The 16060-nt window shown below is 43.6% G+C and overlaps 1 protein-coding gene across 1 annotated transcript in view; it reads right to left on the reverse strand.

The window, feature by feature from the left end:
• LOC130628665 (uncharacterized) overlaps positions 1–15836 on the reverse strand; it is a 117582-nt gene extending 101746 nt beyond the window's left edge. Inside the window, exon 1 of the mRNA XM_057441650.1 lies at positions 13781–15836. Coding sequence (XP_057297633.1) covers positions 13781–15836 — 2056 coding nt within the window. The remainder of the gene's footprint in view (positions 1–13780) is intronic.
• Positions 15837–16060: the final 224 nt, after the last annotated feature.

Consider the following 16060-nt stretch of genomic DNA (forward strand, 5'->3'; position numbering starts at 1 on the left):
GATCACGTGTTTCCATCTGCCTGCGCAGCTTACCATTGGACTATTCCTTCCAGTCTCAATGCGCTACAACGTCCCAAGTGGTTCTCCTTAGCGCTGTGGCCTTATAACACTCTTAACTACGTGCACAGTCCATTAAAGGCTGCAATAAGGCCTTTTGCAGTCTAATAAAGGCCGTAGACGTAAATCACGCGGTTTCAGCTGCCTGCGCAGGTTACCATTGTACTAGTCGTTCCAGTCTCAATGCGCTACAACGTCCCAAGTCGTTTTCATTGGCGCCGTTGCTTTAGAACACTCTTAACTACGTTCACAGTCCTATAAAGGCTGTAATATGGCCTTTTGCAGTCTAATAAAGGCTTCACAAATAAATCACGTGGTTTCACCTGCCTGCGCAGGTTACCGTCGGACTATTCCTTACATTCTCAATGCACTACAACGTTCCAAGAGGTTTTCCTTGGCGCTGTGGCCTTACAACACTCTTAACTACGTGCACAGTCCTATAAAGGCCGTAATATGGCCTTTTGCAGTCCAATAAAGGCCGTAGACGTAAATCACGCGGTTTCAGCTGCCTGCGCAGCTTACCATGGCTGTAATATGGCCTTTTGCTGTCTAATAAAGGCCTCACACGTAGATCACGTGTTTCCACCTGCCTGCGCAGGTTACCATTGTACTATTCCATCCAGTCTCACTGCACTACAACGTTCCAAGAGGTTTTCCTTAGCGCCATGGCCTTACAACACTTCTAACTACGTGCACAGTCCTATAAAGGCCGTAATATGGCCTTTTGCAGTCTAATAAAGGCCTCACACGTAGATCACGTGGTTCCATCTGCCTGCGCAGGTTACCATTGGACTAGTTGTTCCAGTCTCAATGCTCTACAACGTCCCAAGTCATTTTCACTAGCGCCGTCGACTTAGAACGCTCTTAACTACGTGCACAGTCCTATAAAGGCTGTAATATGGCCTTTTGCAGTCTAATAAAGGCCTCACACGTAAATCACGTGGCTCCATCTGCCTGCGCAGGTTACCATTGGACTATTCTTTCCAGTCTCGATGCGCTACAACGTTCCAAGTGGTTCTCCTTAGCGCTGTGGCCTTAGAACGCTCTTAACTATGTGCACAGTCCTATAACGGCTGTAATATGGCCTTTTGTAGTCTAATAAAGGCATCACACGTAAATCACGTGGTTCCATCTGCCTGTGCAGGTTACCATTGGACTATTCCTTCCAGTCTCAATACGCTACAACGTCCCAAGTGGTTCTCCTTAGCGCTGTGGCCTTGTAACACTCTTAACTACGTGCACAGTCCATTAAAGGCTGTAATATGGCCTTTTGCAGTCTAATAAAGGCCTCACACGTAGATCACGTGTTTCCATCTGCCTGCGCAGGTTACCATTGTACTATTCCATCCAGTCTCAATGCGCTACAACGATCCAAGAGGTTTTCCTAAGCGCCATAGCCCTACAACACTCCTAACTACGTGCACAGTCCATCAAAGGCTGTAATATGGCCTTTTGCAGTCTAATAAAGGCTTCACAAATAAATCACGTGGTTTCACCTGCCTGCACAGGTTACCGTTGGACTATTCCTAACAGTCTCAATGCACTACAACGTTCCAAGAGGTTTTTCTTGGCGCTGTGGCCTTAAAACACTCTTAACTACGTGCACAGTCCTATAAAGGCCGCAATATGGCCTTTTTCAGTCTAATAAAGCCGCAGACGTAAATCACGCGGTTTCAGCTGCCTGCGCAGCTTACCATGGCTGTAATATGGCCTTTTGCAGTCTAATAAAGGCCTCACACGTAGATCACGTGTTTCCATCTGCCTGCGCAACTTACCATTGGACTATTCCTTCCAGTCTCAATGCGCTACAACGTCCCAAGTGGTTCTCCTTAGCGCTGTGGCCTTATAACACTCTTAACTACGTGCACAGTCCATTAAAGGCTGCAATAAGGCCTTTTGCAGTCTAATAAAGGCCGTAGACGTAAATCACGCGGTTTCAGCTGCCTGCGCAGGTTACCATTGTACTAGTCGTTCCAGTCTCAATGCGCTACAACGTCCCAAGTCGTTTTCATTGGCGCCGTTGCTTTAGAACACTCTTAACTACGTTCACAGTCCTATAAAGGCTGCAATATGGCCTTTTGCAGTCTAATAAAGGCCTCACACGTAGATCACGTGTTTCCATCTGCCTGCGCAGGTTACCATTGTACTATTCCATCCAGTCTCAATGCGCTACAACGATCCAAGAGGTTTTCCTAAGCGCCATGGCCCTACAACACTCCTAACTACGTGCACAGTCCATCAAAGGCTGTAATATGGCCTTTTGCAGTCTAATAAAGGCTTCACAAATAAATCACGTGGTTTCACCTGCCTGCACAGGTTACCGTTGGACTATTCCTAACAGTCTCAATGCACTACAACGTTCCAAGAGGTTTTTCTTGGCGCTGTGGCCTTAAAACACTCTTAACTACGTGCACAGTCCTATAAAGGCCGCAATATGGCCTTTTTCAGTCTAATAAAGGCCGCAGACGTAAATCACGCGGTTTCAGCTGCCTGCGCAGCTTACCATGGCTGTAATATAGCCTTTTGCAGTCTAATAAAGGCCTCACACGTAGATCACGTGTTTCCATCTGCCTGCGCAGCTTACCATTGGACTATTCCTTCCAGTCTCAATGCGCTACAACGTCCCAAGTGGTTCTCCTTAGCGCTGTGGCCTTATAACACTCTTAACTACGTGCACAGTCCATTAAAGGCTGCAATAAGGCCTTTTGCAGTCTAATAAAGGCCGTAGACGTAAATCACGCGGTTTCAGCTGCCTGCGCAGGTTACCATTGTACTAGTCGTTCCAGTCTCAATGCGCTACAACGTCCCAAGTCGTTTTCATTGGCGCCGTTGCTTTAGAACACTCTTAACTACGTTCACAGTCCTATAAAGGCTGTAATATGGCCTTTTGCAGTCTAATAAAGGCTTCACAAATAAATCACGTGGTTTCACCTGCCTGCGCAGGTTACCGTCGGACTATTCCTTACATTCTCAATGCACTACAACGTTCCAAGAGGTTTTCCTTGGCGCTGTGGCCTTACAACACTCTTAACTACGTGCACAGTCCTATAAAGGCCGTAATATGGCCTTTTGCAGTCCAATAAAGGCCGTAGACGTAAATCACGCGGTTTCAGCTGCCTGCGCAGCTTACCATGGCTGTAATATGGCCTTTTGCTGTCTAATAAAGGCCTCACACGTAGATCACGTGTTTCCACCTGCCTGCGCAGGTTACCATTGTACTATTCCATCCAGTCTCACTGCACTACAACGTTCCAAGAGGTTTTCCTTAGCGCCATGGCCGTACAACACTTCTAACTACGTGCACAGTCCTATAAAGGCCGTAATATGGCCTTTTGCAGTCTAATAAAGGCCTCACACGTAGATCACGTGGTTCCATCTGCCTGCGCAGGTTACCATTGGACTAGTTGTTCCAGTCTCAATGCTCTACAACTTCCCAAGTCATTTTCACTAGCGCCGTCGACTTAGAACGCTCTTAACTACGTGCACAGTCCTATAAAGGCTGTAATATGGCCTTTTGCAGTCTAATAAAGGCCTCACACGTAAATCACGTGGCTCCATCTGCCTGCGCAGGTTACCATTGGACTATTCTTTCCAGTCTCGATGCGCTACAACGTTCCAAGTGGTTCTCCTTAGCGCTGTGGCCTTAGAACGCTCTTAACTATGTGCACAGTCCTATAACGGCTGTAATATGGCCTTTTGTAGTCTAATAAAGGCATCACACGTAAATCACGTGGTTCCATCTGCCTGTGCAGGTTACCATTGGACTATTCCTTCCAGTCTCAATACGCTACAACGTCCCAAGTGGTTCTCCTTAGCGCTGTGGCCTTGTAACACTCTTAACTACGTGCACAGTCCATTAAAGGCTGTAATAAGGTCTTTTGCAGTCTAATAAAGGCTTCACATATAAATCACGTGGTTTCACCTGCCTGCGCAGGTTACCGTTGGACTATTCCTTACAGTCTCAATGCACTACAACGTTCCAAGAGATTTTCCTTAGCGCCATGGCCTTACAACACTCTCAACTACGTGCACAGTCCATTAAAGGCTGTAATAAGGCCTTTTGCAGTCTAATAAAGGCTTCACAAATAAATCACGTGGTTTCACCTGCCTGCGCAGGTTACCGTTGGACTATTCCTTACAGTCTCAATGCACTACAACGTTCCAAGAGATTTTCCTTAGCGCCATGGCCTTACAACACTCTCAACTACGTGCACAGTCCATTAAAGGCTGTAATAAGGCCTTTTGCAGTCTAATAAAGGCTTCACAAATAAATCACGTGGTTTCACCTGTCTGCGCAGGTTACCGTTGGACTATTCCTTACAGTCTCAATACACTACAACGTTCCAAGAGGTTTTCCTTGGCGCTGTGGCCTTACAAAACTCTTAACTACGTGCACAGTCCTATAAAGGCCGTAATATGGCCTTTTGCAGTCCAATAAAGGTCGCAGACGTAAATCATGCGGTTTCAGCTGCCTGCGCAGGTTACCATTGTACTAGTCGTTCCAGTCTCAATGCGCTACAACGTCCCAAGTCGTTCTCATTAGCGCCGTTGCCTTAGAACACTCTTAACTACGTTCCCAGTCCTATAAAGGCTGTAATATGGCCTTTTGCAGTCTAATAAAGGCCTCACACGTAGATCACGTGGTTCCATCTGTCTGCGCAGGTTACCATTGTACTATTCCTTACAGTCTCAATGCGCTACAACGATCCAAGAGATTTTCCTTGGCGCTGTGGCCTTACAACACTCTTATTTACGTGCACAGTCCTATAAAGGCTGTAATACGGCCTTTTGCAGTCTAATAAAGGCTTCACAAATAAATCACGTGGTTTCACCTGCCTGCGCAGGTTACCGTTGGACTATTCCTTACATTCTCAATGCACTACAACGTTCCAAGAGGTTTTCCTTGGCGCTGTGGCCTTACAACACTCTTAACTACGTGCACAGTCCTATAAAGGCCGTAATATGGCCTTTTGCAGTCCAATAAAGGCCGTAGACGTAAATCACGCGGTTTCAGCTGCCTGCGCAGGTTACCATTGTACTAGTCGTTCCAGTCTCAATGCGCTACAACGTCCTAAGTCATTTTCATCAGCGCCATCGCCTTAGAACGCTCTTAACTACGTGCACAATCCTATAAAGGCTGTAATATGGCCTTTTGCAGTCTAATAAAGGCCTCACACGTAGATCACGTGGTTCCATTTGCCTGCGCAGCTTACCATTGGACTATTCCTTCCAGTCTCAATGCGCTACAACGTCCTAAGTCATTTTCATCAGCGCCATCGCCTTACAACGCTCTTAACTACGTGCACAATCCTATAAAGGCTGTAATATGGCCTTTTGCAGTCTAATAAAGGCCTCAAATGTAGATCACTTGGTTCCATCTGCCTGCGCAGGTTACCATTGTACTATTTCTTCCAGTCTCAATGCACTACAACGTTCAAAGAGGTTTTTCTTAGCGCCATGGACTTACAACACTCTTAACTACGTGCACAGTCCTATAAAGGCCGCAATATGGCCTTTTTCAGTCTAATAAAGGCCGGAGACGTAAATCACGCGGTATCAGCTGCCTGCGCAGCTTACCATGGCTGTAATATGGCCTTTTGCAGTCTAATAAAGGCCTCACACGTAAATCAGGTGGTTCCATCTGCCTGCGCAGCTTACCATTGGACTATTCCTTCCAGTCTCAATGCGCTACAACGTTCCAAGAGGCTTTCCTAAGCGCCATGGCCTTACAACACTCTTAACTACGTGCACAGTCCTATAAAGGCTGTAATATGGCCTTTTGCAGTCCAATAAAGGCTGCAGACGTAAATCACGTGGTTTCACCTGCCTGTGCAGGTTAGCATTGGACTAGTTGTTCCAGTCTCAATGCGCTACAACGTCCCAAGTCATTTTCATTAGCGCGGTCGCCTTAGAACGCTCTTAAGTACGTGCACAGTTCTATAAAGGCTGTAATATGGCCTTTTGCAGTCTAATAAAGGTCTCAAAAGTAAATCACGTGGCTCCATCTGCCTGCGCAGGTTACCATTGGACTATTCCTTCCAGTCTCAATGCGGTACAACGTTCCAAGTGGTTCTCCTTAGCGCTGTGGCCTTAGAACGCTCTTAACTACGTGCACAGTCCTATAAAGGCTGTAATATGGCATTTTGCAGTCTAATAAAGGTCGCAGACGTAAATCACGCGGTTTCAGCTGCCTGCACAGCTTACCATTGGACTATTCCTTCCAGTCTCAACGCGCTACAACGTTCCAAGAGGTTTTCCTAAGCGCCATGGCCTTACAACACTCTTAACTACGTGCACAGTCCTATAAAGGCTGTAATATGGCCTTTTGCAGTCCAATAAAGGCTGCAGACGTAAATCACGTGGTTTCACCTGCCTGCGCAGGTTAGCATTGGACTAGTTGTTCCAGTCTCAATGCGCTACAACGTTCCAAGTGGTTCTCCTTAGCGCTGTGGCCTTAGAACGCTCTTGACTATGTGCACAGTCCTATAAAGGCTGTAATATGGCCTTTTGCAGTCTTATAAAGGCCTCACACGTAAATCACGTGGTTCCATCTGCCTGCGCAGGTTACCATTGTACTATTTCTTCCAGTCTCAATGTACTACAGCGTTCAAAGAGGTTTTCCTTAGCGCCATGGCCTTACAACACTCTTAACTACGTGCACAGTCCTATAAAGGCCGCAATATGGCCTTTTGCAGTCCAACAAAGGCCGCAGACGTAAATCACGCGGTTTCAGCTGCCTGCGCAGGTTACCATTGGACTAATCGTTCCAATCTCAATGCGCTACAACGTCCCAAGTCGTTTTCATTAGCGCCGTTCCCTTAGTACACTCTTAACTACCTTCACAGTCCTATAAAGGCTGTAATATGGCATTTTGCAGTCTAATAAAGGACTCACACGTAGATCACGTGGTTCCATCTGCCTGCGCAGGTTACCATTGGACTAGTTGTTCCAATCTCAATGCGCTACAACGTCCCAAGTCATTTTCATTAGCGCCGACGACTTAGAACGCGCTTAACTACGTGCACAGTCCTATAAAGGCTGTAATATGGCCTTTTGCAGTCTAATAAAGGCCTCACACGTAGATCACGTGGTTGTATCTGCCTGCGCAGGTTACCATTGTACTATTTTTTCCCGTCTCAATGCGCTACAACGTCCCAAGTCATTTTCCTTAGCGCCATGGCCTTACAACACTCTTAACTACGTGCACAGTCCTATAAAGGCTGTAATATGGCATTTTGCAGTCTAATAAAGGCCTCACACGTAGATCACGTGGTTCCATCTGCCTGCGCAGGTTACCATTGGACTAGTTGTTCCAGTCTCAATGCTCTACAACGTCCCAAGTCATTTTCACTAGCGCCGTCAACTTAGAACCCTCTTAACTACGTGCCCAGTCCTTTAAAGGCTGTAATATGGCCTTTTTTGCAGTCTAATAAAGGCCTCACACGTAAATCACGTGCCTCCATCTGCCTGCGCAGGTTACCATTGGACTATTCTTCCCAGTTTCATTGCGCTACAACGTTCCAAGTGGTTCTCCTTAGCGCTGTGACCTTAGAACACTCTTAACTACGTGCACAGTCCATTAAAGGCTGTAATAAGGCCTTTTGCAGTCTAATAAAGGCTTCACAAATAAATCACGTGGTTTCACCTTCCTGCGCAGGTTACCGTTGGACTATTCCTTACAGTCTCAATGCACTACAACGTTCCAAGAGGTTTTCCTTAGCGCTGTGGCCTTACAAAACTTTTAACTACTTGCACAGTCCTATAAAGGCCGTAATATGGCCTTTTGCAGTCTAATAAAGGCTTCACAAATAAATCACGTGGTTTCACCTTCCTGCGCAGGTTACCGTTGGACTATTCCTTACAGTCTCAATGCGCTACAACGTCCCAAGTCGTTTTCATTAGCGCCGTTGCCTTAGAACCCGCTTAACTACGTGCACAGTCCTATAAAGGCTGTTATATGGCCTTTTGCAGTCTAATAAAGGCCTCACACGTAGATCACGTGGTTCCACCTGCCTGCGCAGGTTACCATTGTACTATTTTTTCCCGTCTCAATGCGCTATAACGTCCCAAGTCATTTTCCTTAGCGCCATGGCCTTACAACACTCTTAACTACGTGCACAGTCCTATAAAGGCTGTAATATGGCATTTTGCAGTCTAATAAAGGCCTCACACGCAGATCACGTGGTTCCATCTGCCTGCGCAGGTTACCATTGGACTAGTTGTTCCAGTCTCAATGCTCTACAACGTCCCAAGTCATTTTCACTAGCGCCGTCGACTTAGAACGCTCTTAACTACGTGCCCAGTCCTATAAAGGCTGTAATATGGCCTTTTTTGCAGTCTAATAAAGGCCTCACACGTAAATCACGTGCCTCCATCTGCCTGCGCAGGTTACCATTGGACTATTCTTCCCAGTCTCAATGCGCTACAACGTTCCAAGTGGTTCTCCTTAGCGCTGTGGCCTTAGAACGCTCTTAACTATGTGCACAGTCCTATAAAGGCTGTAATATGGCCTTTTGCAGTCTAATAAAGGCCTCACACGTAAATCACGTGGTTCCATCTGCCGGTGCAGGTTACCATTGGACTATTCCTTCCAGTCTCAATGCGCTACAACGTCCCAAGTGGTTCTCCTTAGCGCTGTGGCCTTAGAACACTCTTAACTACGTGCACAGTCCATTAAAGGCTGTAATATGGCCTTTTGCAGTCTAATAAAGGCTTCACAAATAAATCACGTGGTTTCACCTTCCTGCGCAGGTTACCGTTGGACTATTCCTTACAGTCTCAATGCACTACAACGTTCCAAGAGGTTTTCCTTGGCGCTGTGGCCTTACAAAACTCTTAACTACGTGCACAGTCCTATAAAGGCCGTAATATGGCCTTTTGCAGTCTAATAAAGGCTTCACAAATAAATCACGTGGTTTCGCCTTCCTGCGCAGGTTGCCGTTGGACTATTCCTTACAGTCTCAATGCACTACAACGTTCCAAGAGGTTTTCCTTGGCGCTGTGGCCTTACAAAACTCTTAACTACGTGCACGGTCCTATAAAGGCCGTAATATGGCCTTTTGCAGTCCAATAAAGGCCGCAGACGTAAATCACGCGGTTTCAGCTGCCTGCGCAGGTTACCATTGTACTAGTCGTTCCAGTCTCAATGCGCTACAACGTCCCCAGTCGTTTTCATTAGCGCCGTTGCCTTAGAACACTCTTAACTACGTGCACAGTCCTATAAAGGCTGTAATATGGCCTTTTGCAGTCTAATAAAGGCCTCACACGTAGATCACGTGTTTCCATCTGCCTGCGCAGGTTACCATTGTACTATTCCATCCAGTCTCAATGCACTACAACGTTCCAAGAGATTTTCCTTAGCGCCATGGCCTTACAACACTCTTAACTACGTGCACAGTCCTATAATGGCTGTAATATGGCCTTTTGCAGTCTAATAAAGGCTTCACAATTAAATCACGTGTTTTCACCTGCCTGCGCAGGTTACCATTGGACTATTCCTTCCAGTCTCAATGCGCTACAACGTCCCAAGTGGTTCTCCTTAGCGCTGTGGCCTTAGAACACTCTTAACTACGTGCACAGTCCATTAAAGGCTGTAATATGGCCTTTTGCAGTCTAATAAAGGCCTCACACGTAAATCACGTGGTTCCATCTGCCTGTGCAGGTTACCATTGTACTATTCCATCCAGTCTCACTGCGCTACAACGTCCCAAGTGGTTCTCCTTAGCGCTGTGGCCTTAGAACACTCTTAACTACGTGCACAGGCCTTTTGCAGTCTAGTAAAGGCCTCACACGTAGATCACGTGTTTCCATCTGCCTGCGCAGGTTACCATTGTACTATTCCATCCAGTCTCAATGCACTACAACGTTCCAAGAGATTTTCCTTAGCGCCATGGCCTTACAACACTCTTAACTACGTGCACAGTCCTATAATGGCTGTAATATGGCCTTTTGCAGTCTAATAAAGGCTTCACAATTAAATCACGTGTTTTCACCTGCCTGCGCAGGTTACCATTGGACTATTCCTTACAGTCTCAATGCACTACAACGTTCCAAGAGGTTTTCCTTGGCGCTGTGGCCTTACAAAACTCTTAAGTACGTGCACAGTCTTATAAAGGCCGTAATATGGCCTTTTGCAGTCCAATAATGGCCGCAGACGTAAGTCACGCGGTTTCAGCTGCCTGCGCAGGTTACCATTGTACTAGTCGTTCCAGTCTCAATGCGCTACAACGTCCCGAGTCGTTATCATTAGCGCCGTTGCCTTAGAACACTCTTAACTACGTTCGCAGTCCTATAAATGCTGTAATATGGCCTTTTGCAGTCTAATAAAGACCTGATAGTCTTGTGAGCTATTCCAGAGACTAAAAGCGTAAGTTGGCAATAATCAACGTAGACATTAAGTTATATATAATAACATAAAATTGATTAAAACATTTACTATTCATGAAATGTTTTTTTAACTCCCTTTAATTATACGCTAGAGAAGAAATGAATCGGCACGTGCGTGAAACAATAAAATGTCTTAATTAAACGCTGGTGTGGCAAAAGAGGTAATCAAAATGTTGAACACACAAAAGATAAGTCTCCAGAGCTACCCTCAACGGAACGCAAAACGCACGAATCATAGGTGTTCAACGTGTTCGTTCCATCAAGCACCAAACTTACAAAAGATCTGCTAAAATTGTTAGAAGCTCTCTTGATAGAAAAATGTGTGAGAGCTTTAATGAATATTTTTTGGTAAAGTGACCAACAATTTTTATCAATAACGATATATTTCGACTTTTATAGTTGTCATCAGGTAAAATCTAAAATAATAGTTAATACAGATTAAAACAAAAGTATCTACAACATACGTTCACTATACTAAAAAATATTAAAATGATATTAAAATTTTATCAAAAGAGTGTGACTTTTAAACTCGTCTTTTGTATTTAACGATGGTTTAATGTCATTTATAAAAAGAGCTTCCAAAATCAATAAGTGCCGTTGAGACTTCAAGGTCGATAAAATTTTAACTTTTCCATTGATAGTATACATTCGCAGCTATTAAAATGTAAGCCCACCGGACTGGAAACTCTTGAATGCTCCTTTATGAGGGTGATAAGATGCCACTGACATAGCGCGAATTACATCGCAACAAATTTCATAGACCACACCACTTTTAAAGGCCTTATCAACTGGTTGTTTCAGGGAAGGAAGAACAGTTTTCAACTTTCTTAACCATGTAATATCTTTTTAGCTTTCTCTAAACTTTCGTTTATATATGACCATGTACTACAAGCTCTAATTATCCGATGTACCATTCCTGTCACCAGGCATGGAAGTTCATTAATAAACCTGTGTCCGTCTTTTTGCTATACCAAGTTGACTCAAGCAATCCATTTTGTTTACGGTAATTAACATATCTAAGAACGGCAATTCAACGTTTCTTTCATTTCCAACCGTAAATTTTAATGATGGATGAAGATTGTTGATATTCTGTAACACGTTTTCAATCTGGTTCATCTTTATATTTCTCAAATAATCATTCATATATCTTGCAAATAGACTAGCATCACCTTTTACGATCTTATCAAATTTGTGCATCCAGCCGTTTGCGCGAGGAGGGGCTCCCATCGCTAAACCATCAACTTAGCGGTAGTAACCATCGTTTGTTAACATAATAACGTTACAGCTACAAATCTTGAGCAATTTTGTGAAAGTTATTTTATCAACTAGAGTATAATAACTGTGCACTCTTCGATGGCTTCATATACAGGTACATTTGTATACAGAGATGTTACGTCAAAACTAATAAGCTGTTCACCCTCTTTATGGTCTTTAAACTATCCGCAATGCTTTTCGTAGAATAGTTTGTTTTGCATTCATCTACTACAGAAAGCCATTCAGCTACTTGGTTTGCAATATTAAAATAGGCAGAGCCTGGCATTGATAGGACTGGGTCGTACTGGAACTGGTGGTTGACTGCCAATAGGCTTCAGCTTATTGTACAAACTTCGGGAAATTTTATTTTGATTCTTCAATGATTTCAGCAATGTTATGACTCGTTCTTCCTCTTTTAGTATGGGACTTTAATGAATACCTTAAAATAAATTGCTTGCAAAATCCACACGTAATAATAACTTCTTCATGTGAAGGTATCAGTAACCTTTTATTAGCCGTTTAAACTTTGTTTAATTTTTTAAATTGCTGAGTCAGCAGATAATTTTTATTGACTTCTGTTTTAAAACAAACCTTGGGTTGCTTGTATCAAAAGGCGGTGCGGAAAACTTTGATACTCTTGTCACAAAATACATGTTTGAGTACCTGAAGAAAAATAAATCAGTGGGAGAGTCCCCCAACAATATCGACCCTCTTTTAACCCCCCCCCCCCCCCCCCAGCTGCCATCATCAGTCAGTTCCGCAGTATATGGTGACCCTTCCCAGAGAAAAGCAAAAATCAACGAACGCACCTATTTCAACTTTCAGTGACATTATAACATATTACCTTACAAGTTGTATTTTTGTTGTTACTTTTTCAAAATATTTAACAAAGATAATTCTGATTTTTTAACCACCCGCCATTGTTATCATTGATTTGATAAAGGCTAAAATTCAGCATCGTAGTTTTGAGCAACTAGCACATCATTTGGATTAACTACCTCTTGTCTAATTTCACAAAAGTTATGTAGTAGAAAAAAACAGGAATGAATTACAACAGAAAGTCCTTAAGATTTATGTCCATTTCTCTCCTTAAACAGCCAAACCGAGCTTTTAATCGCCCAAATGCGCACTCGACAGCTATTCTTGCTGAGGATAAACGTTGACCAAAAAAAAACGTTCGCTAGAGTTCTTCCCCCTTTCGAAAATTCCATCATTAAAAATAGTAGTAAAGGATATGCTGGGTCTCCTAACATGAAAACTGGTACTGCAGACTCCCCTTCGACAATGGTTCTTTCGCATTTTTGGATAGTTCCATCTCTAAACAATTCATTTAAGGTAGAATTTACAATCTACATTATTATACCCGTATACGTCTGTCTGTCTGTCACGTAAAATGGTAGCTTAGCTGCTCAAGTAGCGAGACGCACGCAATGCGGTAAAAAAGGACGGGCGAACCCGTGGATTTTTCCACGGGCAACAGACTAGTTTGATGTAAAATTACCCTTTCTGCTGGCATAATATGTTGGCCTTTTTGATTTTCATGTACGTACCGTTAACAGCACCGATACATTAGGCGAAACAAAGATAGGAAAAGGCCGATCCTAGGACAATCATGTCAAATAAGCGTGCATATCCGTTAAATCAACGTAAAAAAGGCCCATACCACCCCTTAGCGATTAATATTCCGTACCATTCCACGTCAAATTATAGATCATCCACGTTAAATCAACGATAAAAGAGTCCATAAAATCCATGAGCACTTTACCACTTTACGTTAAATTATGGATCATCCACGTCAAATCAACGATATCTGTCCAAAACCCCCTCCCACCCCCTCCCCGTCCCATGGGTCCCTCCCCACCCTCCCCTGCCGTGTCTCCAAATTATAGTGATATGTGTCTATAATGTCCTCTTGCCAGTGTGGTAATACCATCTTCCAAAATTATGCGTTTATCATCATCGGCATTGAGCGCCAGTTTATTTGTTTTTATTGTGTGAACATCGTGCTTAATAGATCGAAATGTCATTTGGGTTCTGTAAATGTTCTCACCCTCAAACAGGCATCTCTTATAATCAGCGAAACCTATGGTCTCCCTTACCACACATTTCTTCACCCCCTTACACCTCTTATCCTCCTTACCACATAGTTGTTTGTATGCATAGGTCTTAGCTCTTAGGGCTACAAACTCAGCCATCACCTTACCACCTAACTCGTCCTTCATCAGCCCAATGATCTTTTTATTCAAACCTAATGGTAGAGGTCTACCATCTTCCTTATCATACCCCGATGTGTCAAATCTCGCAGACACATTATCGGCGATATCTCTGTAAAAGTCGTTGGTTTTGATGTGGTATACGAATGAATCAGTATCCATGTAACACAGCTTCACGTCATCACCATATTTCGGTTTCATGTAATCATAGTGAAACTCGTACATAATCATCTTGGACATGTCGAGAATTGCCAGTCCCATGTATATCGGCTTATTCATTTTGATCTTGATCTTGGACATCTCTATACCCATCAGTGCTTCCGAGAACCATGTGCTACCCTTGAAGTTTGGTTTCATCACCAGCTTCTCATACTGTTCCTTCTTCGTAGCCAAGCGTATATCCTTGTGTTTACGCTGATTCTCCATTGTCTTACCAAAGAACGAATTGTTCATAAGCTTGAAAAAGTCCTTCTCAAAGTCATTAGTTGATTTAGTACGCAAATCAGTGTTAAAATCTATGTACGACTTCAACCACGCACTCTGATTAAATCTCAAGACTCTATGAACCTTATCAAGAACAAGACCATGCTTCAACGCCTGATCAAGCGCACGGATATGGATGATGTAGTTTGTCTTGTCCGAAAGACATGGTGTCAGCTTCTCGACCCCATTGATAACCTTCCTCTCGGGCATGAAAGGAAGGTCGTTATGAGAATCATTAAGTTCCCGTGGGTAACTAACATCAACCTCAAGGAAGTACCCCCTATCACCATCTTCATCGGCTAATTTTGAAATAAGTTCGGATGTGAAATCGGAAACCATTATCTTCCCCGTCCTAGGAGAGTTTACCACACGATTAAAAGTGTTGGTTACAGGATCGTGAACAACTTTTCTAGGAGTATATGGATTTTCCTCTTTCACCTCTTCCTCCTCTTTCACCTCTTCCTCTCCACTGTCCTTTTTATAAAAACCCATGATCTTATCCTTCATGGTTTTGAAAGCTTTTGTTGTTTTATCCTTAATAGCCTTAGGTACATGATTTATCAACCAGTCTCTCCATTCAATCAACTTGCTTTTCACAATAGGTCTGGTTTTAATCATTTCTTGCTCTTCAAACAAATCCATGTCGTGTTGGCTAGTACCGGATCTCGAGGGTGCCGGTACGGGTTCGGGCAATTTACTAACGTCATTAACCCACTCAAACCCTCCGGTGGGCATCTTCTGTATCATGGCCCATCCATACAGATTGTTAGCATCAAGATACTGCAGATAGGTTGTATCTTCCGAAGTATTATACATATCGCCCATATATGGATTGTTGGCCTTGGCGTAGCGGTGGACAGCCTGACACAATCCACCCCTAATACCGCTTTCAATGAACGTGACCATCTCAATATCAGACAATAGATCTAGACTAACCCCGGTCTTTTTCAGACATGCTTGCCAAGTTAATCCAGGAGTTGTGTAAAAATGCGCTGGATCTAGTTTGTAGTATCTCAAACACGTCTCTCTGAATGTCTCAAACACACCGGCGAGCAATAGAACATCTGTATTGAGATAGATGTCATGATATTCACCTAGATCCTTAATATCAAAGGCTTTCCAAACCTTCTGAGCATGCTCATAGTCAGCATCACTGATGTGACTCATGTTAAGCTCGCTATAAAAGTCATCCTTTGACGGGAGCTCAGTTTTATTAAACCTATCGAATGAGTTAACATACTCATATGGGTATACACCTTTTCTCAACAGCAACCTGAACTGCTCATCGTTTCCCGTGTGCATATTACGGAACTTTTCAAGTAAACTCTGCTTATCAAGATTTTTATTGCAACCGACATCACATTCACCACATTTTCCGTGAGCAATATAGTTTTCATCAATATATTCAAACGAGCAGCCAGAGTTACACTCATCACATCTCATGTTGTTAACACCCGCGAGATTCGCACTAAGATTGTTCAAGCCGCTTGACATAAATCTAAACGAATCTATGAATCTTAGCTTTATCTTTTTGTCCTTAGTTTCACCATTTTTGTTAATATATTCACCAACCTTAACATCGGTCGAGAAAGAGATATATTTCTCCTTATTCTCTGCGATTACACCCATACCATCCTCTCCGTACTTCCTTGCAAGCTCCTTAATGA

This window comes from Hydractinia symbiolongicarpus, chromosome 15 (genome assembly GCF_029227915.1).
Source record: "Hydractinia symbiolongicarpus strain clone_291-10 chromosome 15, HSymV2.1, whole genome shotgun sequence".
Classification (NCBI taxonomy): Eukaryota; Metazoa; Cnidaria; class Hydrozoa; order Anthoathecata; family Hydractiniidae; genus Hydractinia; species Hydractinia symbiolongicarpus.